The 24,599-nt window shown below is 42.7% G+C and overlaps 1 protein-coding gene across 3 annotated transcripts in view; it reads left to right on the top strand.

The window, feature by feature from the left end:
- Nucleotides 1-18,883, top strand: part of SHISA6 (shisa family member 6) — a 405,883-nt gene extending 387,000 nt beyond the window's left edge. For all 3 annotated transcript variants that reach the window (XM_060204437.1, XM_060204438.1, XM_007523649.3), the window contains 2 exons: nt 14,822-14,974; nt 17,678-18,883. In XM_060204437.1, the coding sequence (XP_060060420.1) occupies nt 14,822-14,974; nt 17,678-18,228 (704 nt within the window). In that variant the 3' untranslated portion in view covers nt 18,229-18,883. The remainder of the gene's footprint in view (nt 1-14,821; nt 14,975-17,677) is intronic.
- The last annotated feature ends 5,716 nt before the right edge of the window (nt 18,884-24,599 follow it).

Below are 24,599 nucleotides of genomic sequence, written 5' to 3' on the forward strand. Positions count from 1 at the left end.
TCTATCTTTCTCTCCCCCTTTCTGTCTTTTCCCTCCTCTCTCGCTTTCTCTCTGTCCTATCTAATAACAACAGTAGCTATAACAACCACAACAAGGGCAACAAAATGGGAAAAATAGCCTCCAGGAGCAGTGGATTTATAGTCCTGGTACTGAGCCCCAGTGATAATCCTAGAGGCAAAAAAAAAAAAAAAAAAAAAAAGGAAGGAAGGAAGGAAGAAAGAAACAGTTCTTTTTATTCACTTGATTACTTTTATGTATGGAGATCTGGTCTTGCACATTCATGATTTCACTGCACCCAGGCCATTTTTTTCATTTAAGTAAAGACAGGAGAGAGAAAGAGAGAGAGAGAGAGAGAGAGAGAGACCGTATCACCAGAGCTTCCCTCAGTGTTAGGGTACCTTCCCATGTGGTGCCAGAGCTCTAACCTAGACTGTGCAAATGGCAAAGTGCATGCCCGGTTGAGTGAGCTAACTCTCCAGCCCAGAAGCACTTCTTTGAAAAACCCAGAAAACACTAGCAAAGGAAATTAAAAGTTAGAAAATATCTGCAGTTTCATAATGGAGTTTTTCGCCTTAAGAGAATTTTAAGGTCTTACTTAAGCTTAAAAGGTGTAGACATTTACAGTGGACGGTTTTATTTTATTTTAGGAAAAACACACATTACAAATTTAAGTTAGCATTAGAAAACTTAAACGAACGAATATTGAAGGGAAATGTTGCCAAATATAAAAGGTAGTGTGTATGATGTATTGTGCCGGGGGAATAGGCAGTGGCACACCTGGTAGAGTCCACACATTACTGTGAGTGAGAACCTGGGTTCAAGTCCCTGGTCTCCACCTTGTGGGGGTGGAGAAGAAGGTTTGTGAGTGGCACAGTAGTGTTGCAGATGTTTTTCTATCTCTCCTTGTTCTCTTCTCTCTCAATTTCTGTGTGTGTTTAAATTTAATTTTTAATTTTGTTTTTTATTATTGGATAGAGACAGAGAGAAATTGAGAGGGAAGTGGGAGATAGAGAGGGGAGAGACAGAGAGACTCCTGCAGCTCTCCTTCACCTCACATGAAGCTTTCCTCTTGCAGGTGGGGACCAGGGACTTGAACCCAGGTCCTTGCACACTGTAATGTGTGTGCTTAATCAGGTGCACCACCACCTGGCCTCGTGTGTGTGTGTGTGTGTGTGTGTGTGTGTGTGTGTGTGTGTGTGAACTGAAAAGGAAAAAGGAAACAAAATTGCCACCAGGGATGGTGGAGTCATTATATAAGTATCAAGATCCATCAATAAACCTGGTAGAAAGAAAAAGAAGGAAAGAAAGGAAAGAAGGAAGGAAAGAAAGGAAAGAAGAAAGAAGAAAAGAAAAAAACCATAATGATAATTTGCACACTACCTTCACCTATTAGGCTGATTATTCAATTGTTGCAAACCTCAGTTTCTTCAATTCTTGTTGCTGATAACAATATCTACCTCCAAGGTTGTACAGTGGATGAAATAATAAGCCAACATCCTAACAGAGGACTGTCAGATGGACTCCCCAAAAGATACCAAACATTCTTATCATTGCATTCTTTAAAACTTTGAAAGAACAGGTGTTTAATATTTTAATAACTTCAAGGCTTACAGAAAGATGGCAGGATATCCACTTGACTTTACAAAATCATTACTTTGATACATAAATATGCCAGCATTAAAATTTACATCTTCTTTGTGAATATATAAAAATCAAGTAAAATAGAATTCAGTGTTCTAATGAATGAGTGAGACAGATCAAATAGAGTATGAATGGCTTGACATGAAGAAATCTAGCAGTTCACTTCATCTTATCTATGTTGTACAGTTGGTTGTGTGATGACCTAGAAAGGGTGCTTTTAGTTACTAATCTAACTAAGAAATGATAGATGACAAAAGATTTGAGTCCAAGGTTGACTTGAAACAGTATTAAACTTTAAAACAACCTAATTACACAATAGTAGAATAAGGGTTAGGTATATATGTTAAATAGAAATCCTGTTAAATTTTATAAAGAATTATGCACTACACTTCTATAGAAATGAGTGATAAAATCATACAAAATATTTCAAAGAATATTTGAAATTAGGGAAATGTGTTGAAATGTGTTTCATTAAGTATAAAAGACACATTAGAAGTAGTACATCAGGACTTCCAGAGACTGGGACACAGAGCAGCAGCAGCTGTGATTCTCTCCTCTCCTATCCTGGGTCAACAAGGAATACCAAAGGAGACCACTGGGTACCTCAACAAGGCAGGTCTAGAACGACCTCAGGAATCCACCAAAGCACCGGTGAGTTGCAAACACATGTGGCTCATGGAAAGGGAGGAGCCTAAGGAGACACTGAGTGGCTGGTAACAGTCCAGGTAAGAGTGATCAGTAATTCGAAAAGTACTGAGAGAAGGACCTCATAACATACTATACAAAATGATTAAACCAACAAGAAGAAATATTGGAGAAATGAACCAGGACAAGAGTCCAGCTAAAAGCCCCCCAAAGGTTGAAGCACAAAATAATGAGATCAACATCCAAACACTAGTTAAGGAAATAATCAAAGGAGTGAGTAAAGAGTTTGAAAGGAATTGTCATCACAAATGAAGAAACAACAAATGAGACCCTGGAAGAAAACACTAATTGTCTCAAGGTTATTAGAGAGGTGAAAGCTGAAGTAGCTGAGCTAAGAACACAACTAGTTGAACAAACTAAAACAGAACAGGGTAACAAAATAGATGTACTCCAGAAAACAGTAGAGGAGAGAGAGAGTAAAATAAATGAGGCTGAAGACAGAATTAGCAAGACTGAGGACGAATTAGAGACAACTAAAAAAGAAGTAAGAGATCTCAGAAAGAGATTAAGAGATTCTGAAAACAACAACAGAGATCTATGGGATGACTTCAAAAGAAATAATATCCACATTATTGGCTTACCAGAAGAAGAAAGGGAAAGGAAGAAAGCATTCTTCAAGACATAATAGCTGAGAACTTTTAGTCTACACAACATAAAAGACATACAGGTTCAAGAAGCCCAGCGAGTCCCAAACAGAATTAACCCAGACTTAGAGACACCAAGGCACATCATATTTAGAATGGGAAGGAATAAGGATAAAGAAAGGGTCCTGAAGGCTGCAAGAGAAAAACAAAGAGTCACCTACAGAGGAAAACCCATGACATTAGCAGCAGACTTCTGCACACAAACACTACAGGCTAGAAGAGAATAGCAAGATATCTATCGAGTACTCAATGAGAAAGGCTTTCAACCAAGACTACTCTATCCTGCTAGACTGTCATTCAGACTAGATGGAGACATAAAAACCTTCTCAGACAAGCAACAGTTGAAAAAATCAACTATCACCAACCCTGCCCTGAAAGAAGTTCTGAAAGGTCTCCTAAAGACAGACCAACATAAATATGCCATATATCAAAACACTGTAAAATCTACAATAGCATTAAAATATCTTCAATATATAATATCAATAAATGTCAATGGCCTGAATTCACCTATTAAATTGCACAGAGTAGGAAGGTGGATCAGAAAACACAACCCAACAATATGCTGTCTACAGGAAACTTACCTAACTCAACAAGACAAACACAGACTCAAAGTGAAAGGATGGAAAACTATTATACAAACCAGTGGCCCACAAAAAAGGGCAGGAACAGCTATTGTCATTGACATGATAGACTTTAAAATAAATAAAATTTAAAAAGATAGGGATGGACATTACTTAATGCTCAGAGGATCAAGATGAAGTAACAATTATTAACATCTATGCACCCTATGAGAAGCCATCTAAATACATCAAACATCTACTGAAAAAGCTACAGCAACATATTAACAGCAATACAGTCATAGTAGGGGACTTCAACACCCCACTCTGTCAACTTGACAGATCATCCAGGGAGAAGATCAATCAAGAGATGAGGGAGCTAAATAAGGAGATAGATAAATTAGAACTATTCGACATTTTCAGAGTCATTCACCCCAAGAAACTGGAATACACATTCTACTCAAGTCCACATGGGTCATTCTCAAGGATAGACCATATGTTAGGCCACAAAGACAGAATCAGCAAATTCTAGAGCATTGAAGTCATCCCTAGCATCTTCTCAGATCACAGTGGAATTAAACTAACAGTTAACAATCAACAAAAGTTTGGTAATAGTCCCAAAATATGGAAGCTCAACAGTACACTACTTAACAACTATTGGACCAAAGAGGAAATCAAGGAAGAAATCAAAATATTTTGAGACCTCAATGAAAATGAAGACACAAGCTATCAAAATATTTGGGACACAGCTAAGGCAGTACTGAGAGGGATGTTCAGAGCCATACAAGCACACATTAAGAAACAAGAAAAAGCACAAATAAACAGCCTGACTGCACGTCTTAAAGACCTAGAAGAAGGAGAACAAAGGAACTCTAAAGCAACCAGAAGGACAGAAATTACTAAAGTTAGAGCAGAAATATATAACATTGAAAAGAAAACCACACAAAAGACCAACTAAAGTAAATGTTGGTTCTTCGAAAAAGTGAACAAAATCAACAAACCTTTAGCCAGACTCACAAAAGAAAAAAGGGAGAAGACCCAAATAAATCAGATTGTAAATGAAAGAGGAGATATCACAACAGACACCACAGAAATTCAACATATCATGTGAGGCTTCTATGAAAAACTATATGCCACCAATCTAGAGGACCTTGAGGAAATGGAAGATGGTCTAGATACCTACAAATTTCCCAAATTAAATAAAGAGGAATTAGATAATATAAACAAGCCCATCACAGCCAGAGAAATTGAAATAGTTATCAAAAACATTCCCAAGAATAAAAGTACTGGACCAGATGCTTTTACAAATGAATTCTACAAAACCTTCAAAGAAGAACTAATACCTCTACTTTTAAAAGTCTTCCAGAAGATTGAAGACACTGGAATACTCCCTTCCAACTTCTATGAAGCCAACATCACTTTGATATGAAAAGCAGACACGGACATAACCAAAAAAGAAAACTACAGACCAATATCTCTGATGAACATAGATACTAAAATATTGAACAAAATTCTAGCCAACCAGATACAGCAGTATATTAAAAAGATGTTCATCATGACCAAGTGGGGTTTATCCCAGGCATGCAAGGTTGCTTTAATAAATGTAAATCAATCAACGTAACCTACCATATCAATAAAAGCAAGACCGAAAACCACATGGTCATATCAGTAGATGCAGAGAAAGCCTTTGATAAAATCCAACATCCCTTTATGATCAAAACACTACAAAAAATGGGAATACATGGAAAATTCCTGAAGATAGTGGAGTCTATATATAGCAAACTTACAGCCAACATCATACTCAATGGTGAAAAATTGGAAGCATTTCCCCTCAGATCAGGTACTAGACAGGGCTGCCCACTATCACCATTACTATTCAACATAGTGTTGGAAGTTCTTGCCATAGCCATCAGGCAGGAGCAAGGAATTAAAGGCATACAGATTGGAAGAGAAGAAGTCAAACTCTCCTTATTTGCAGATGACATGATAGTATACATAGAAAAACCTAAAGAATCCAGCAAGAAGCTTTTGGAAATCATCAGGCAATACAGTAAGGTGTCAGGCTACAAAATGAACATTCAAAAGTCAGTGGCATTCCTCAATGCAAACACTAAGTTAGAAGAAGATGAAATCCAGAAATCAATTCCTTTTACTATAGCAACAAAAACAATAAAATATCTAGGAATAAACCTAACCAAAGAAGTGAAAGACTTGTATACTGAAAATTATGAGTCACTACTCAAGGAAATTGAAAAAGACACAAAGAAGTGGAAAGATATTCCATGTTGGAAGAATTGACATTAAAATGAATATACTACCCAGAGCCATCTACAAATTTAATGCTGTCCACATCAAGATCCCAAACACATTTTTAGGAGACTAGAACAAATGCTAAAAATGTTTACCTGGAACCAGAAAAGACCTAGAATTACCAAAACTATCTTGAGAAGAAAGAACAGAACTAGAGGCATCACACTACCAGATCTCAAATTGTATTAGAGGGCCATTGTCATCATAACTGCTTTGTACTAGAACATGAATAGACACTGACCAGTGAAATAGAACTGAGAGCCCTGAATAAGCCCCCACACCTATGGACATCTAATCTTTGACAAATGTGCCCAGACTTTTCAATGGGAAAGCAGAGTCTCTTCAATAAATAGTGTTGGAAAAACTGGGTTGAAACATGCAGAAGAGTGAAACTGAACCACGATATTTCACCAAACACAAAAGTAAATTCCACGTGGATCAAGGACTTGAATGTTAGACCAGAAGCTATCAGATACTTAGAGGAAAATATTGGCAGAACTCTTTTCTGCATAAATTTTAAAGACATCTTCAATGAAACAAATCCAATTACAAAGAAGACTAAGGCAAGTATAAACCTATGGGACTACATCAAATTAAAAAGCTTCTGCACATCAAAAGAAACCACTAACCCAAATCAAGAGACCCCTCACAGAATGGGAGAAGATCTTTACATGCCATACGTAAGATAAGAGTTTAATAATCAAAATATATAAAGAGCTTGCCAAACTCAACAACAAGAAAACAACCCCATCCAAAAATGGGGAGAGGACATGGATAGAATATTCACCACAGAAGAGATCCAAAACGCCAAGAAACACATGAAAAAAAATGCTCCAAGTCTTTGATTGTCAGAGAAATGCAAATAAAGACTACAATGAGATACTACTTCACTCCTGGGAGAATGTCATACATCAGAAAAGGTAGCAGCAACAAATGCTGGAGAGGTTGTGGGGACAAAGGAACCCTCCTGCATTGTTGGTGGGAATGTAACCTAGTCCAACCCCTGTGGAGAGCAGTCTGGAGAACTCTCAGAAGGCTAGAAATAGACCTACCCTATGATCCTGCAATTCCTCTCCTGGGGATATATCCTAAGGAACCCAACACACCCATCCAAGATTTGTGTATACCTATGTTCATAGCAGCACAATCAGTAATAGCCAAAACCTGGAAGCAGCCCAGGTGTCCAACAACAGATGAGTGGCTGGAGCAAGTTGTGGCATATATACACAATGGAATACTACTCAGCTATTTAAAATGGTGACTTCACTGTTTTCAGCCGATCTTGAATGAAGGTTGAAGAAATCGTGTTAAGTGAAATAAGTCAGAAACAGAAGGATGAATATGGGATGATCTCACTGTCACGCAGAAGTTGAAAAACAAGATCAGAAGAGAAAACACAAGTAGAACCTGAACTGGAGTTGGTGTATTGCACCAAAGTAAAAGACTCTGGGGGGGGGGGGAGAAGAGTACAGGTCCAAAAAGGCTGACAGAGGACCTAGTGGGGGTTGTATTGTTATGTGGAAAACTGAGAAATGTTATGCATGTACAAACTATTGTATTTACTGTTGAATGTAAAACATTAATCCGCCAATAAAGAAATTTAAAGAAAAAAGAAGTTGGACTGGGTGGTGGCGTACTTGGTTATATGCATTCATTATAGTGCACAGAGACCTAGGTTCAAGCGCCTGGTTCCCCACCTCTAGGGGGGAAGCTCTGCAAGTGGTGAAGCACTGCTGCAGGTGTCTCTTTGTCTCTCTCCCTCTCTGTCACCTCCTTACCTCTTGATTTCTGTTTGTCTCTTTCCAATAAATAAATGAATATAATAATTTTTAAAAATTATTTATTTATTTATTTTTCAAAGAATATTTTTTTGTAATTTTATTTATTTATTTTCCCTTTTGTTGCCCTTGTTGTTTTTCATTGTTGTTATAGTTATTATTGTTGTTGTTATTGATGTCATTGCTGTTAGATAGGACAGAGAGAAATGGAGAGAGGAGGGGAAGACAGACACCTGCAGACCTGCTTCACTGCTGGTGAAGCAACTCCCCTGCAGGTGGGGAGCCGGGGGCTCAAACCGGGATCCTTAAACTGGTCCTTGCACTTTCTGCCACGTGCACTTAACCGCCTGCACTACAGCCTGACTCCCAATAAAAAAATGTTTAGTAGTACAGCTATCATACTTACATAGGGGGAAGCCAAACAGTGTATGTATGTATGTATATATACACATATGAACATTTATCTTATTTCATGTATTTTGCCACAATAAAATACTTCAACGAATCACACATCTGTCACTTTGTACAAATGTGAGAATCAGATCATCATATTTCTCTTTATTTTTAAGAACTTTAGTCTTATTCTCAGTGTGCAAAATTTAAGTAATTATTCATCGCAGCATTAAGTGTGTGGGTTTGTGTGTGTTAATACACACATTGTAGCTGAGAAGGAGATAAAATATTATCACCAATATATAGTGTTAACTGTTAAGGCAGGCTTATTTTAACATGATTTACTTTTATTTTCATTTACTTTGGATGGAGACAGAGAAATCGAGATGGAAGAAGGAGATAGAGAAGGAGAGAGAGCTTCAGCACTGCTCCACTCTTCATGAAGCTTAAACTCAAGTCCTTGTACCTGGTAGCATGTGTGCTCAACAAGGTGTAACACTAACCAGTCCCACTAGGACAGGTTTTTTTTTAAAAAAAATATTTATTTATTTATTCCCTTTTGTTGCCCTTACTGTTTTATTGTTGTAATTATTGTTGTTGTTGTTGTTGTTGTTATTGATGTCATTGTTGTTGGATAGGACAGAGAGAAATGGAGAGAGGAGGGGAAGACAGAGGGGGAGAGAAAGATAGACACTTGCAGACCTGCTTCATCACTAGTGAAGCGACTCCCCTGCAGGTGGAGAGCTGGGAGCTCAAACCAGGATCCTTATGTTGGTCCTTGTGCTTTGCACCACCTGCGCTTAACCCTCTGTGCCTGACTCCGTAGGACGGATTTAATTTTCATTATTCCCTTCATGAGAATGTAGGGAAAATATCAGCAATTGTTTAAATATCCTAAGTGAGGTTAAAACAGAAGGAAAAATCCTCTATGATTTTTTTAATTATCTTTTTTTATTTATTGAAGAGACTAATTCAAGACATTTATCCTGTTTGTAAACTCATCAATAAGAATTATAAGAATCAATTGAAATAAGTATTACATGAATTTTGTACATTATCTACAAAACGGGAGGTGGATAATAAGCTCAAATGAAGTCCATTGTGAAGATTGATTTTTTAAAAAAGTATGTGAAAGTATTTACTAGCACAGGTCCACAAACACACTGATTACCAGGACTGGCTTTAAAATATAACCCTTTCATAGTGATACACAGACTCTGAGAGGAACAGTTAGAAGTGTCTTTCTCAACTTGCTACTCTCCACCATTCAACTAGGCATTTCTTTAAAAAAAAATTTTTTATGGGAGTCAGGTGGTTGCACAGCGGTTAAGGATTGGCATAAGGATCCCGGTTCGAGCCCCCCACTCTCCACCTGCAGGGGGAGTCGCTTCATAGGCGGTGAAGTGGTCTGCAGGTGTCAAAAATTTTTTATTAGTGATTTAGTATTGATTTATAAAACTGTAAGATAATAGAGGTATAATTTCACATGGTTCCTACCACCAGAGTTCTGTGTCCCCGCCCCTTCCATTGGAAACTGCAGTAGTTCTCCCAAGGTCACCAAAATGGGCTGATTCTATAATCTATGTCTATGTGTGTGTACACACATATAAATATATTTTGCCCATTTCTTCAACAGTCCTACCTTCATTTCCTTTCTAAGTCACTTTACATCTATAATACTACTTCTGAGCATCTTCCCATTATTTCCTCTTTTCTCTCAGATAAGAGAAACAGTGCCTGGCTTCCTCTGGTATTTTCCAAATTCGCTTCCCTTTCATTGATGGTATAAAGAACAAGATTCCTGGTGACAAACTCTTTGGGTCCTTGTGGAACAAGGGTACAGAAGCCTCTGGTGTACTTCTCCTGTCATTTACACCTCGAGGAGTATGGACCAGAATTCTTTTTGGGGGTACAAAAGCTGGGAGTTCTGGCTTCTGTAATTGCTTCTCCTTGGACATGGGCTGTGGCAGGTGAATCTATACAAACTTCAACTTGGATTTTTTCATATTTTGCAGTTATTTCTGTGCTTTTCCATTTTGCTTGAAAACAAAACAAAACACAACAACAAAACTGGATTTCTTGTTGTCTCTGGAGAACAAGCAGAATATATATATATATATCACAAGATACATGAACACTGACTCCTTTATTTCACTCACTGAATTCTATCTTCTTGCTTGCATCCAGGTCCAGTATGGAATTGATTCAACCTTTGGCAAATGGTTTATTTTCAGAATATAATTTAATATTCTGTCTGAGGGTGGAAGAGTATCTTCATGTGAGAGATTCTGGTTTATTGCTCAAACCTACACCTCCATTTTATAGTGTCCACAACTGTTTTATAGTGTTCAGACTGTTTGTCTGAAGGAAAGAAATGATGTCATGATTCCATTGGCATGGAAAATTTTATCTGGCAGGAATACATAGGATTATTTTCTTTAGAAGTGACCAGAGCTAAGAGAAATACTGATCATTAAGAACCAATAATGATGATGATGAGTGGGATCTTGGAAATGGCTATAGGAACAAGGTCTAAGAAATCACAAGATACATGAACACTGACTCACTCACTAAACTTAAGGGTATGGAAGGTGCCAGCTGCCCATTATCCAGTTCTGGTTAGATGAAATGAAGTTTGACATGGTGTGGCAGGTGGAAGAAACTAGAGAGCTCAGTTAAAAGAAACTGATCTTGGTGATTATGTCAACAGTAGTGACAATAAGAAGGGTTCCGATATGAAGCAACTTTGTAAAAATAATTAGGAAGACTGTGTTGCTCACCAAATTTAACATGCTTCTGAAAACAGATTATGAATAAAATAGTAAGCTAAGATCAATGAGAAAAATAGGGAGTAGTTGACACAGTCTGTAGAAATGGAAAAACAGAAAATGTGTACAGAGGGTGATGATGGTGAGGTTGGAGTTGGACATTTAGAACTATTTGAATAAGATAGGCAGGAAAAAAAACACTCAACAAGTAGTTAGAAATAGAAATATGAAGTCTGGAGGGAACTTACAGCTGAAGATATAAAGTATGCATTGAAAGCAGTAGCCAAAGCCTGGGGAGCAAGGAAAAAGCAATCTATGGAAGAAAACAAAGAAAAATAATAGAAGACAAAAGAGAATACTGCAGATGTCCATAGTGATGAAGCAGCATCAAGAAGAGAAAGCGGGAAAAATACTCTTCTTATTTTTAGTTTTTTATTGGGGTTACAGTACAGTTGTTGACACACAGGTAGAATTTCTCCATCCACCATGATAAGTGTCTGCAAAGCACTCTCCTAGGGCCTTTTCCACCATCCTGCACCAGGACACCAAAGTCCTCCCCTGCATCACCCAACCCACAGTGCTTTGCTTTGGTGCAACATACCAAAAGCAAATACACTTAGTGCAAGCTCTGCCTAGTGTTTCCCTTTTCTGTTCTTGTTTCTTCAGTTCTGCCTATGAGTCAATCATCCCATATTCATCCTCTTTCTGGCTTATCTCACTTAACATGATTCCTTAAAGCTCCACTGAGCCTTCTGAAAGAAGAATTAAGAGCTGGTGTTGCCAGAAGTAATCAATACAGACATAGCCTCCTAAATACAAAAGAAGGAACCATATTTTCCTCCTCCCATTCCTGTCTTCTGTCTTCTACTTAGTGTAAGGAAATGAAGCCTATTCCCTGCCCCTAAGCAGCTCACAGCCTAGTGGAAGCAGATATCCTTGGCATGTTCTATGTTTCCCAGCCATTGGCAAAGAAGCCATTAAGAGACATGGGACTGGTACCTATTTGATTAACCAAAAATAATTTATTAAATTCTTATTTTGGGAGGCTGGGTGGTGGTGCACCTGATTGAGCACATATGTTATAATGCACAAGGACCCAGGTTCACATACCCCTGGTCCCTATCTGCAAAGGGAAAGCTTCATGAGTGGTGAATCAGTGCTGCAGGTGTCTCTCTGTTTCTCTCCCTCTCTAACTCCCCCATCTTCTCAATGTCTGGCTGTGTCCATCCAATAAAGGTAACAAAATTTTTAAAACATATATTAAAAAAAAATTCTTATGTTGGGGCCAAATGCTAAGAAGGCATCAGAAAAACCAGACAAGACAGCAATAATTCGACTAAGGGGATTTCAGTCTTTTGAGTTCAACACTATCATCTCAGGTCAAATAGATGTATCATGTGGCTGATAAAATGAGTGGTACTGACCAGAAGAATGAGACTGATTTTAAAGAGGTGAAAGCAGAAGGCTTGGAAGAGCTGGCTCAGAAGCATGTACTGGAGAGCAATGTGGAATGAGAGCATCCCAGAAATGTTGCATTTGGAAGCAGATGGGCTGAGAGATGTCTTTGGTGTCAGTGTGATGCCAGTAGGCATAGAGAAGTTCATTCTTATCCAGTATAGTCACAAGAGAAGTAACAAGAGTTAAGGGATTGTTGGCTATTGCTCATCCTGGATAGTAATGCTCCCAGCTTTTTGTCCACTCCTCTCCCTGGCATCTATCCCTAATCTATACCAGAAATGCCCACCAAAACAGCATATTTTGATCTCTTAGAGATACAGAGATATATCACATATATACCAAACTGGTATGCTAGCTCATTGGCTGGGCTCACCTGGATCTCCTTCAGTGTTGGAAGTGCCTGTACAGGCAGAAAAGAATAGAGAAACTGGGATAAGCTTGTATGGAGGCTGCCTTTGGAACAGACCTAGGCAGGACAACTTTGCCTGACAGTTTACAGAATTCCTGCCTTCCACGATTCAACTCTCTTTGCCAAGATGTACTGAAAACCACAGTTGATGGACACTTGTTCTTATGTGAAGTCTGCCAATTCTTGGGCATCCCAAACTAAGCAGATGGAAAGGTGATGCCTCCAGTCTACATACAGTTATTAAAATACCTGATTTCTTCATTTTGGGGGCATGGTACCACTGTTCTTCCGCGATACCTGTTGATGCTTTGCTGTGCCTCGAGTCAGGTCAAACACCAAGGCTCCAAGACATACTTGCCTTTCTTCCCCTCCTCATCTTTAATTCCACTCCTTCCCACCACACACACACACACACACACACACATACACACACACACCCCAGCACCAGCATTTCCTGTCTTTGCCCCACTCACATGAAACACCTAATTTGGTCCCCAGAGTCCAACACAGCTCTTTCTGCAGTATATTTCCCTAATTTTTCATTCACCTTATTTCTTGTTCATTTTTTCTTGTATCCTTCCTCTATTCCATTTTCTTTATTTTAAATTTTTATTAATTTATTTATTAGAGACAGAAATATAAAGGGGAGAGAGAGAGGGCTGCAGCACTGCTTCACTGATTATTATTAAATGTTTCCCCTGCAGGTGGGGACCAGGGCTTTGAACCTAGGTCCTTGTGCGTTATAATATGTATGCTCAGCCAGGTGTGCCACCACCTGCCTGCCCCCTATTCTTTTTTTTTTCCTCCAGGGTTATTGCTGGGCTCGGTGCCTGCACCATGAATCCACCACTCCTGGAGGCCATTTTTTCCCCCTTTTGTTGCCCTTGTTGTTGTAGCCTCATTGTGGTTATTATTATTACCATTGTTGATCTTGTTCATTGTTGGATAGGACAGAGAGAAATGGAGAGAGGAGGGGAAGACAGAGAGGGGGAGAGAAAGATAGACACCTGCAGGTCTGCTTCACTGCCTGTGAAGCGACTCCCCTGCAGGTGAGGAGCCGGGGGCTCGAACCGGGATCCTTACGCCGGTCCTTGTGCTTTGCGCCACGTGCGCTTAACCCACTGCGCCACCGCCCGACCCCCCCCATTCTTTTTTTTTTTTTTCTTCTGCGTCTCCTAGTGAATAGCACTTCCTTCTCTCTCTGGAATCTCAAGCGAAGGAGAGAGAGAGAGAAGGGGGATAATACAATAAGCATTTTGCCTATAGCCTTTTGTCTAGCAGTTCAGATATAGTGGGAGGGGGCAGGGAGTAGAGGGAAGAGTTGGAATAAGAGTAAAATGACTTTGTGACTTTCAGATCTTAGAGGGACTTAGTGGAAGTAATGGGAGAAGTGAAATGAGATTATGAACAGTGAGGGTATGAGTCTCGGTGGAACTAATTCTGTGCGTTCATAGACAATACCAGTAACTCTATCTCCTACAAACAAAGATTGTTCTAAGCCTCAGAAATAGGTTTGCCCAAAGCTAGGAAGGAAAGTAGAGACATTCCACACTACCACAGATGATTTTTTTTATTTTTAAAAAATTTATTTATTATTATTTATTCCCTTGTGTTGCCCTTGTTGTTTTTTTATTGTTGTAGTTATGATTGATGTCTTTGTTGTTGGATAGAACAGAAAGAAATGGAGAGAGAAGGGGAAGACAGTGAAGGGAAGAGAAAGATAGACACCTGCAGACCTGCTTCACCGCTTGTGAAGCGACTCCCCTACAGGTGGGGAGCCAGGGGCTCAAACTGGGATCCTTACGCCCATCCTTGTGCTTTGAGCCGCCTGCACTTAAGCCGTTGCACTAATGCCTGACTCCCCACAGATGATTTTGTGACCTTTTCTCAGCTCTATCAGGCAGTGCAAGAGGAAGAATATAGACTGTCTTTCAGGGAACAATAAACTACCACTATAGGCAGAAACAGTGCAAATCTGTCCCAGGAACTGAGCATGAGGGATATTAAGTGGCTAGTGCTCTATGTGGCGTAGTACAAGGTTTCAAGAAAGCAGGATGCAGATGAGGAAGAAGTCAGGAGATAGAACCTGGACCCATCTCTCCTATCTACCTCAGCCTTTGTTCATGCTAACACAAAGCACTCCTCCATTCTCTTGCAGAGAAGCCACGAATGAACAACATCCTGACATCAGCCACGGAGCCCTATGACCTCTCTTTCTCCCGCTCCTTCCAGAACTTGGCCCATTTACCCCCTTCTTATGAGTCTGCTATGAAGACCCACCCCAGCAAGTACTCTTCCCTGAAGAGATTAAGTAAGTGGGATTTTCCTAAGATTGTGACCCATACAATGACTTCCTCCTGCGTTTTACACTATTGTCTTAAACACTGTTAGCCCCAAGAACGCTAGAAGAAGAAGAAGCCCCAAGAACATGCAGCATGGAAAAAGGTCAACAAATCCTGGTTCTTGTTCTTTAAGACTTGAGTCCACTGTCCTCGCAGACAGAATAGAGGCTGGAGAATAACCTCACATTCCCATTCCCATGAAAGGCGGTGTTTCAAATATAAGAGAAAAGCAGCTTAACTGGAAAAGAAAGTCTTTCTCCAGCCCTGCCCACTAATTGCCATCTTTAAGACATGGGCTTTCCTTGCTCCCTGTCTTAGCCTGAACTAGAGGTTAGTTATATCAAAGCTTCTCTGAAATTTCTCACAAAGGCTTATAACACCACTTCCTAAGTCACTCAGTACTGCTTTGAGAAACTGATGTCCACCTCTTTCTTTTCCTTCTTTCCTCCCTTCCTTCTTTCTTTTCTTTCTTTCTCCTTTCTTTCTTTCTTTCTTTCTTTCTTTCTTTCTTTCTTTCTTTCTTTCTTTCTTTCTTTCTTTCTTTCTGATTGCTTCCAGAGTTATTGCCGGGCCTTGTACCAGCACTACAAATCCACCTCTCCTGGTGTCCACTTTTAATTTTTTTCCTTTCTTTTTTCTTTCTCTTTTTTTTTCTTTTGTGTTTTATTTGAAAGGACAGAGAGAAATTAAAAGGGAAAGGGAGGTAGAGGAAGAGAAAGATAGACACCTATAGACCTGCCTTGTTGCTCCCGAAGTATCATTCTGCAGGTAGGGATCAGGGACTCAAACCCAGATCCTTGTGCACAGCCATACGTGTATTTAACCGGGTGTGCCACCACCTACTCCCTTCACCCTCTTTCACATATTCCACTTCATCAGCTGAGCCCAATTCAGCCAATGATTACAGCTCTGCCATCAGAGTCAGAGGAGACTCTGGGACGGCTGTGTGTTTGAGACACTACCAAATCAAAAAGATAGATGTGGAAAAGCCCTTCTCTCCTGACTTTATAATCCACTGACTCACTGCTCCCATTTTCAAATGAATCTATTTTAATGACCATCCAACCACAGGACTGAGCATCAGCTTGAAGTCATAGGGTATTCTACCTTGGTAGTTCAGCCCTTCAGGCCCCTTTAGCTGTCTTTAAGGTACAACAGTGGGTTTCTATGAGAAGAGATAGAGGCCCTTAGTAATTTGAGGAATCTGATTAGTAGTTATTATTATTATTGGATACACGCAGAGAAAATTGAGGGGGGAGGAGGAAGTAGAGAGGGAAAAAGACAGAGAGACACCTACAGCCCTGCTTCACCACTCCTGAAGCTTTCCCCCTATAGGTGGGACCTGGCACTTGAACCTGGGTCCTCGTGCATTGTAATGTGCGCTCAACCGGGTGTACCACCCCCTGGTCTCAGGAATCTGGTTTTGAAGGTAGGAGCTTCCAGCTAGAGATGCTCTGGATAAAGTAGAAGACAATCAGTGTTTACACATTTTGCAAAGCTGTAAAAAGGACACCTGGAGGTTTCATTCCCGTTCCTGCAATTTGGAGCAAGGCAGGCTTGTGTATATTCCAGGTAAGTTCAAGGTGTTCTTGGGAGAGACAGGTGAGGCATGGGAATATTATGCACATACAAGACTGTTCCAGTCTGCTTGTGTTGTGGGAACAGGCAGTGACTGTGTAGGCTTCATTCTGTGACTGTGTGAGGCCAGATGCCCTTGCATTAGCTTCCAGTGCATGGGCTGTTACTCCATAAAAAGTGTTACTATGTTCCTAAGTTACCAGCTAAACATTTTCACAAGAAACTAGGCTGAGACATCTTATTTTATTTCCTCAGGGGGCTGGTTCTACCATCCAGCTTCCTCAGAGACTCATCAGGTCTCACCAGCTGCTAGTTGGTGTTTCATTAAGACCTAAGAGTCCTTGGATGTCAGGACCCTGGTGTGAGAGAAGCTGTAACAGGTGGGAGTGTCCAGATACAGACTTGCCATTGCCTGAGACATAAACTTGACCTGGGAAGTCCTTTAGGGGGGCCAGGTTGTGGTGCCAGGTGGTGGTGTATGCAGTTAAGCGCACACAGTACTACATGCAAGGACTCGCCCATGAACCAGGGTTTGAGCCCCAAGCTCCCCACCTGCTGGGGGAAAGCTTCACAAGCTTCATAAGTGGCAAAGCAGGTCTGCAAGTATCTGTCTTTCTCTTTCCCTCTGTATCTCCCCCTCCCTTGCCAATTTCTCTCTGTTCTATCGAATAACATGAATAAATATAAAAAGGAAAAAAAAATGACTGCCAGGAGTGGTGGATTCATACTGCTGGCACCGAACCTGGCAACTGGAAGCACACAAAGAGAGAAAAAGGGAAGAAAGGAAGGGAAAAGAATATTAAAAAAAAAAAAGAACTCCCCTAACCACCTCCATAATTAGTGTTGTATAGTCCAGGTTCATTAATACTACCTGAGAGTTTGTTAAAGATGCAGGCACAAGAGCCCACCCCAAACCCAGGGGGTAGGGTACAGGAGGAATCCAAGCCTGCATTTAACAAGACCCCCCCCCAGGACCACTTGGTACATTTGATGGACTAACACTGCTGCCATCTGTCTGAGCTGCAAGGTTCTATGTCCGTCCTGGCCATAGATAGCATCTTCTCAACTGCCTTCTCTCCTTCTTACCCCTGCAGCTGACAAGGATGCCGATGAGTACTACATGAGGAGAAGGCACCTGCCAGACCTTGCTGCCCGAGGAACCCTCCCCCTCAACGTTATCCAGATGTCCCAGCAGAAGCCGTTGCCAAGAGAGCGACCCCGCCGCCCCATCCGGGCCATGTCCCAGGACAGGGTCCTGTCCCCGGAGCGGTGCCTGCCGGATGAATTCGGCCTGCCCTATGACCGCATCCTGTCAGACGAACAGCTGCTCTCCACAGAGCGCCTGCACTCCCAGGACCCGCTGCTGTCCCCAGAGCGGACGGCCTTCCCCGAGCAGTCCCTGTCGCGGGCCATCTCGCACACGGACGTCTTTGTGTCCACGCCCGTGTTGGACCGCTACCGCATGACCAAGATGCACTCCCATCCCAGTGCCTCCAATAACTCCTATGCCACCCTGGGCCAGAGCCAGACAGCAGCCAAGCGCCAGGCCTTCGCCTCTCGCAGACACAACACAGTGGAGCAGCTGCACTATATCCCGGGCCACCACACCTGCTACACAGCTAGCAAGACCGAAGTGACCGTCTGACCAACCAGGCAGGGCCAGGCCTCAAGGCGAGGCGGGGCAGGGCAGGGCAGGGCAGGGCAGGGCAGGGGTCGGGATGGGTGTGGAACAGAGCTTCTGGCTCTCTGTGTCTCCCTTCCCTGTCTCCACCATAGGAGGACAGGGAAGGGCCGCCTATGCCGGGGAAAGCCATACTCCCAGGGACCCAGCCCAGCGTCCTGGCAAAGCATGCTCAGACCTGGGGTGTAGAGCAAGAGTTATCACTCTTCCAGAAGAGTCAGTGGGTGTAAGGAGAGGGTTAAGGCCCTAGTCTCTGCCCACCCTATCACCTATCACCAACTCCCCCTCAATTTCATGTCTCCCCTTCCCCCCCTCTTGGGGACTCAGTGCCAGGTTCTGTCAGCCAAGAGACCCTGGCCTGACCCTGGGTCGAAGCTGCCTGGGTTTGAATTGGCCAGCAGGTGCAGTCCACAGGCTGACCAGATAGGCTACTCGGTCTCATTCATTTACCTAGAACAGCATCACGGAAATCTTCTAGTGCCTAAAAACTGACTGCTCACTCTCTCAGAGCCAGGGAGCTGCTGTGTCCATAAGCACAATAATGATTATCTTCTAGAACTCTGATCCCCACTGAGTGGCCCTTCCTTTGCTGGCCCTGCACCCCTCCCCATTCCTTCTTTCCTTCTTTCTTTCCTTCCTTCCTTCCTTCTGCTTGGAGGCCCTGCCCATTTCCTGCTGGCTGCCCTGCCCACATTGTCCCTGACTCTTCCTTTGGGAGGGAAGGGGGGCTTTGCCCCTTCCCTAGTCCTAGAAGTCTTAACTCTGGGGCTTCTCTGTAGCCCTCCAAGAGGAGAGTAGTGATGGGGGTGTAGCAGCAGCTCTTGGGGTGCCTTCCCCAGCAGCCTGATTATTTCCACATTTCCTCCAGGCCTCCAGGTCTGAACTGTGACCCGTCACTCAGGCCTGCCTTCCCTTCCCCTGCTCTGCTTCCTAGAGGCATCTATCTGCCTATGGTCAGAGAGCAGAGGGTGGGGAGGGCCACTGTGATGCCCTGAGTCTCAGGGGCACGCCATTCCCATCGTCCAGGGCTCTGCCTGTCTACCACCATGCATGTCAGGCAAGACAGAAACTTCTAGAGAAGAGGTGACCAGCCTCAAATGAAGAAGGACCCAAGGTGGTTGTCTTGCATTTTGTTAGCTTCTCCCTTCCCACCTCTGCCCACTGAGTGCCAGCTCCTTCCCTATTTACATCTCTCTCTCCCTCTCCCTCTCCCTGTATTCCTCTCTCTACCTTCTGTCCTCCTGCAGCTCCAATACTCTTTTTCACACTGCTGCTTCTTCAGATCAGTGCCTCCTCTGGGTCAAAGGGATAGAGCCCCACTAGCAAAAGCAAATAATGATACTCCAGGTTCTTGATCTGGAGGCTCTCTGGGCAGCTTCCCAATCCTTTGCTTGCTGGGCTGGGAGATCAGACTCCTGGGGCCTCTGCTGGGGTGTGTGTGTGGGGGGGGGGCAGGGTCACTCCCAGTAGCATATCTCAGCTTATCAGCTTGCAACAAACTGGGGGTGAGCAGGCTGCGATGAGCTCTTGGCAAGTAAGCAAGTGAACTTTAAGTCCAGAGCCTGGGGAAAGAGAAGGGACTCCCCTGTTCTCAGGGCCAGGATACTTCCCTGGACTTGGGCTTGGGCTTGAGCAATCAATTCTAGACTACTAGATGAAGGGTGTAGTTTAAACTGTGGCTGCTGCCACAGTCAGACTCCAAAAACAATGTTTTTAGACTGAGGGTTTTTGATACCCCCTGCTCTGCATATAAAATGTACAGCCTTGTAATGGGGGGGGGGGGAGAGGAGACAAAGAAACTAACTCCCTGGTGTCAACCTTAGGAAATTGTAATCTTCCCAAGTCCACAATCCACAGAGAAATCACTTGATTATTCCTTGTTTATTTCAAGAAGTCCAAAATCCTTCTTCCCAAGGATCAACCCCACCCCTCACCCCTGAGGGGAGCCGGGATCCTTGCGCAGGTACTTGTGCTCCTCGCATCATGTGTACTCAACCAGGTGCACCGCCGCCGCTCAGCCCCTAAGATTCCCCCTACAGGGGGGACCAGGGGCTTGAACTTCAGGACTTCAGGAGACTTCCCAGTGTCTTGAGTGATGGGTCTGCTCCCTTCTCAAATGGTTCCAACCCTTTCTGTAATTCAAAACTTTCCCCTTTTTTCACTCTTAAAGCAGAAAATCACCATATGAATCATGGGGGAGATTAAGACTAGGTGGTGAGCACAGCCCTCAACTTTCCCACTGGGGTGGGTCCATGGCACTGGAACTGTGAGGATAGGGATACCTCTCTGCTTTCCACTTCTGCACATACATAAACCTTCTCAAGGGCTGGTTCCCAGGGTTTATGAGAGTTTTGTTCCAGAAGGCAAGGCTAAAAAGGTTGGGCTGGAAGAAAACTAGCTGAACAGGGAGGCTGATATTTCTCAGTAGCTATTCTCAGTCCAGTGCCCTTCAAACTAGCCTAGGCAAATTCCCTTCAAAGCTACTGGTAGAGTGAGGAATGAATGGGAATAAGACGAAACCGACCCACCTCAGGTATACATGTATACTTCTTAGCCAGAAACCTGATTCTCTTTGTGTTGGAAGTGTATTCTCTGTACCAAGTTCCCCAGCTCTGTTATCTGTCTTCAGAGGTGGATAGACAGATTCTGAAAACACTTTTATTATTATCTTTGTTTATGTACTGAGTAGAGACCGTCAGAAATCAAGAGGGAACAGGATGATAGAGAGGGAGAGAGAGACACCTGCAGCACTGTTTCACCACTTGAAAACCTTTCCCCCTGCAGGGGCTTGAACCTGGGTCCTTGTGCATTGTAACATGTGCACTCAACCAGGTACACCACCACTCGGCCCCCTGGAAACATTTCTCATGCCAGTCTTATCATTGTCTTGTTTAAAACCTTTAGTGTCAGATCAGAAAGTTCTTCCTGAATTATTATTATTTTAGGGAAATAACTTCTTCTGATTCATCCTTGGAACATGAAGATGGGAGACATGTTCCAGATTAGTCTTGTTTTTGAAAACCCATAAGATTAACTTTTAACTTAAATACAGAGACAATAGGGTTTACTTAGATGTCCTATCCATGCTTACAAAACTATACTGTCAGACGAATTCATGTAGTAGTTAAGAAAAGGTTCTTGGATTGGAATACAGGTGGGGATGGTTTTTAGTCCCACCATGGTAGTGACCTTGACCAAACATGGAAGGATTATCCTTTCCCCACAATGAAAACTTTCCCCAGCATCCTTTCCCCAGCAAATAAAGTCCCAAACTTCCCTCAGTATGTCTTGTTCTTTGTCGTGATCTCCATTGCTCTGACGAGAATAGACTGAGATCTGCACAGGTTCTCTTTGATGGCAGCTAAGCTCTCACAGTGCTCGTGCCTTCACCTTCTCTGTCTTGCTTCCTCCAGTTAAAATAAACTTTCCATACTCAAAGGCTTTCCCAAGAATTCCTTTCTCTTTCTTTCTTTCTTTCTTTCTTTCTTTCTTTCTTTCTTTCTTTCTTTCTTTCTTTCTTTTGCCTTCAGGTTTATGGCTGGAGCTCAGTGCCTACACTGTGAATCCACAGCTCTTGTGGCCATCTTTTCAATTTTTTGGATAGTACAGAAATAAATTGAGAGGGGAGGGCAAGGTAGAGAGGGAGAGAGAAAGATAGACACCTGCTTCACTGCTTGGAAGCGACCTCCCTGTGGGTGGGGAGCCTGGGGCTCAAACTGGCATCCTTGCGTAGGTCCTTGCGCTCCTCGTATCACGTGTGCTCAACCCGATGCACCACCGCCCAGCCCCTAAGATTCCCCCTGCAGGGGAGACCAGGGGCTTGAACTTCAGGACTTCAGGACTTCCCAGTGTCTTGAGTGATGGGTCTGCTCCCTTCTCAAATGGTTCCAATCCTTTCTGTAATTCAAATATTTTCTCTTTCTCTCTCTCTCTTTTTTTTTTAATTTGAATCAATTTATTTATTATTGGATAGAGATAGAGAGAAATTGAGAAGGAAGGGGGAGATAGACAGGGAGAGAGACAGAGAGATACCTGCAGCCCTGCTTTACCACTCGTGAAGCTTTCACCCTGCAGGTGGGGACCAGGGGCTTGAACCTTGCGTCCTTGTGCCCTGTAATGTGGGCGCTTAACCCACATTAGGTGTGCCACCACCTAGCCCCCAAATCTTTTCTCTTTTTTACTCTTAAAAATATTCTGTGCCTGATCAATTTTTTTCTTCCTTTCATCTCCCTGGGATTCCCTCCTTTCTCCATTTACCTTTCCCTGTCCCTAATTTCCTTGGTCCTGCTGTAATTTCTAGATTTTTAAATCAGAGCTTTTAATGAATACAAAGCATGAGACATTCACTAGGTCTTCTTTTTGAGATTTTTGTATCCTTCACCTCCTCTCTCTTAGAAGATGATACTCCAGGGCACATATCCAAAGGCTTTCCAACTCAGATGTTTAGGGGGGGAGGAAGTGAAGCTTCCCAGTTAGCAATCTTAAGGCTAAAGGATCAGCTTTGGTTCATGCAGTTAGCAAGTTCCAGGAGGCCCTGGCCCCAGCCTGCCCCTAACCCAGAGGGACTCTGCTCTGGCCAAAGATTCAAATCCTCCAGGATTCTTAGTCACTGCTCCACCTCACTTACATCCATTCTGTATGTGTATATCACAGCTCCCCCTTCTGTCCCAGATATTTGAGAACCTCACAACTCTCCAAGCATGGAGAAATATCCAAGTCAATATCTCTGCCACAAATCCCGTACATTTACTTTAAAGATATTTTGTCTACCACCAGCATTCAATCCTCAGATCCTTCCACAGGCAGCTGTAGGCTGCCAGGCTAGTGTGAGGGTGTTTCTTCCTGGGCACGTGCTCTCTGGGTTGGAGAGAACTCAACTGGAGCCAACCTAGGCTGCTGCTTACTCAGCGACGTGGGAGAGAGACCAGGAACTCGTGGAGGAGAGGAATGCAATGCATCTTTATTAATCAGAGACAACACTTTTATATATTTAGAACTGGAAGTAGAAAGTCGAAAAGGAAACGGCTAGGAAAGGGGGTGGAGAAAAGGAAAGAGTGCGAAGGTAGAAAGCCTCCGTAGCATTGTTGCTAGGGTTTTAACTGGTGGGATTAATGTACCCTGCAGGCAGGGTGGGTCTAGAGTTAGAAAGAAGATAGATCAGGAAAAACAATGATTATGTAAATAGGCCATCGTGTCAGCAATGGAGGATGGAGCAGGCGGGCTGCCTGACAGTAGGCTTGACCCAAGTTAATTGGAAAGGGTTGCTGGAGTCCTGGACCCCAGAAAACGACTGTTCTGGGAAGAAATGACATGTTACCTCCCACATACATTCCCCCATTCTGCTCCCCAATCCTGGGAAACTGCTCCAGAGTATTTTTCAAGGAAGCTTGTGTTTTAATGAAGTATTTTTCAGGACAGATGTTATTTTTTATAAATGCAGCATTTTAATGACAGAGTCAATATGAACGATTGTCTTCCTGGCTCTATATTTGATTTCAGAGGGCAGCATACTACAGGAGGAAAACAGCTTAGGTTGGGGTTCTTGGAGACACAACTTCTGCCCTGGTTTTGTCTCTGTCTTGCCACGTGACCGAGGGTGAGTCACATTATCTATCGCTCAGTGCCTCAGTTTCCCCATTTGTAAAATGAGGGGCTTTGACTAGATGAGCTCTGAAGTTTCTTCCAGCTTTTACCTGCTAAAGCTGTCACATTTCATCACGACCTCTCCTTTCTTTGAATTACTTCCTTCTCCAATGAGCTGCATACATCCCAGTATACCTACCCCATGGTAATATTCTCAGATACCATAGATAGCTAGACACTGACCAGAGTCAGGGGGTGGGTCTCGTGCTCTCAGCTACCCATAGATACTATCATATTTGAAAGTGGAAGGGCCCATCCATTCAACAGGCCACCTACTAATCCTATATTCCAATATAAGTCATGGAAACGTTCTCACAAAGATTCACCTCAGTCATCTTGGGTGTAGGTGATGCCACTGGGAATTCCAAGGGTCCAGTTTTCATTTTGATGTGGTTCCTAAAGCTGGAGGAAGGCGGTTCTGATTCACAGAAGGCATGGGCTAGAGAAAGAAAAAAGACCCAGAGGTTGACCCACAAGAGTGTCAAGTCTGTATTTGAGGACAGCTTGGAAATGCATTCGAAGCCACAGAGGAGAAGCCACAGCAGAGACTCCGTGGTGTGTCAATAGGATACAGTCCTATCACACTACAGAATGTGTGTCCTGAAGACTAAGTCTGGACACTGGGATCCTTTCCAACTGGAAGAGAAAGGGACATCACCCCTTGGGCTACTAGAAAGTGGGCAACTGCCTCA

The sequence above is a fragment of the Erinaceus europaeus genome, chromosome 12 (assembly GCF_950295315.1).
Source record: "Erinaceus europaeus chromosome 12, mEriEur2.1, whole genome shotgun sequence".
NCBI lineage: Eukaryota > Metazoa > Chordata > Mammalia > Eulipotyphla > Erinaceidae > Erinaceus > Erinaceus europaeus.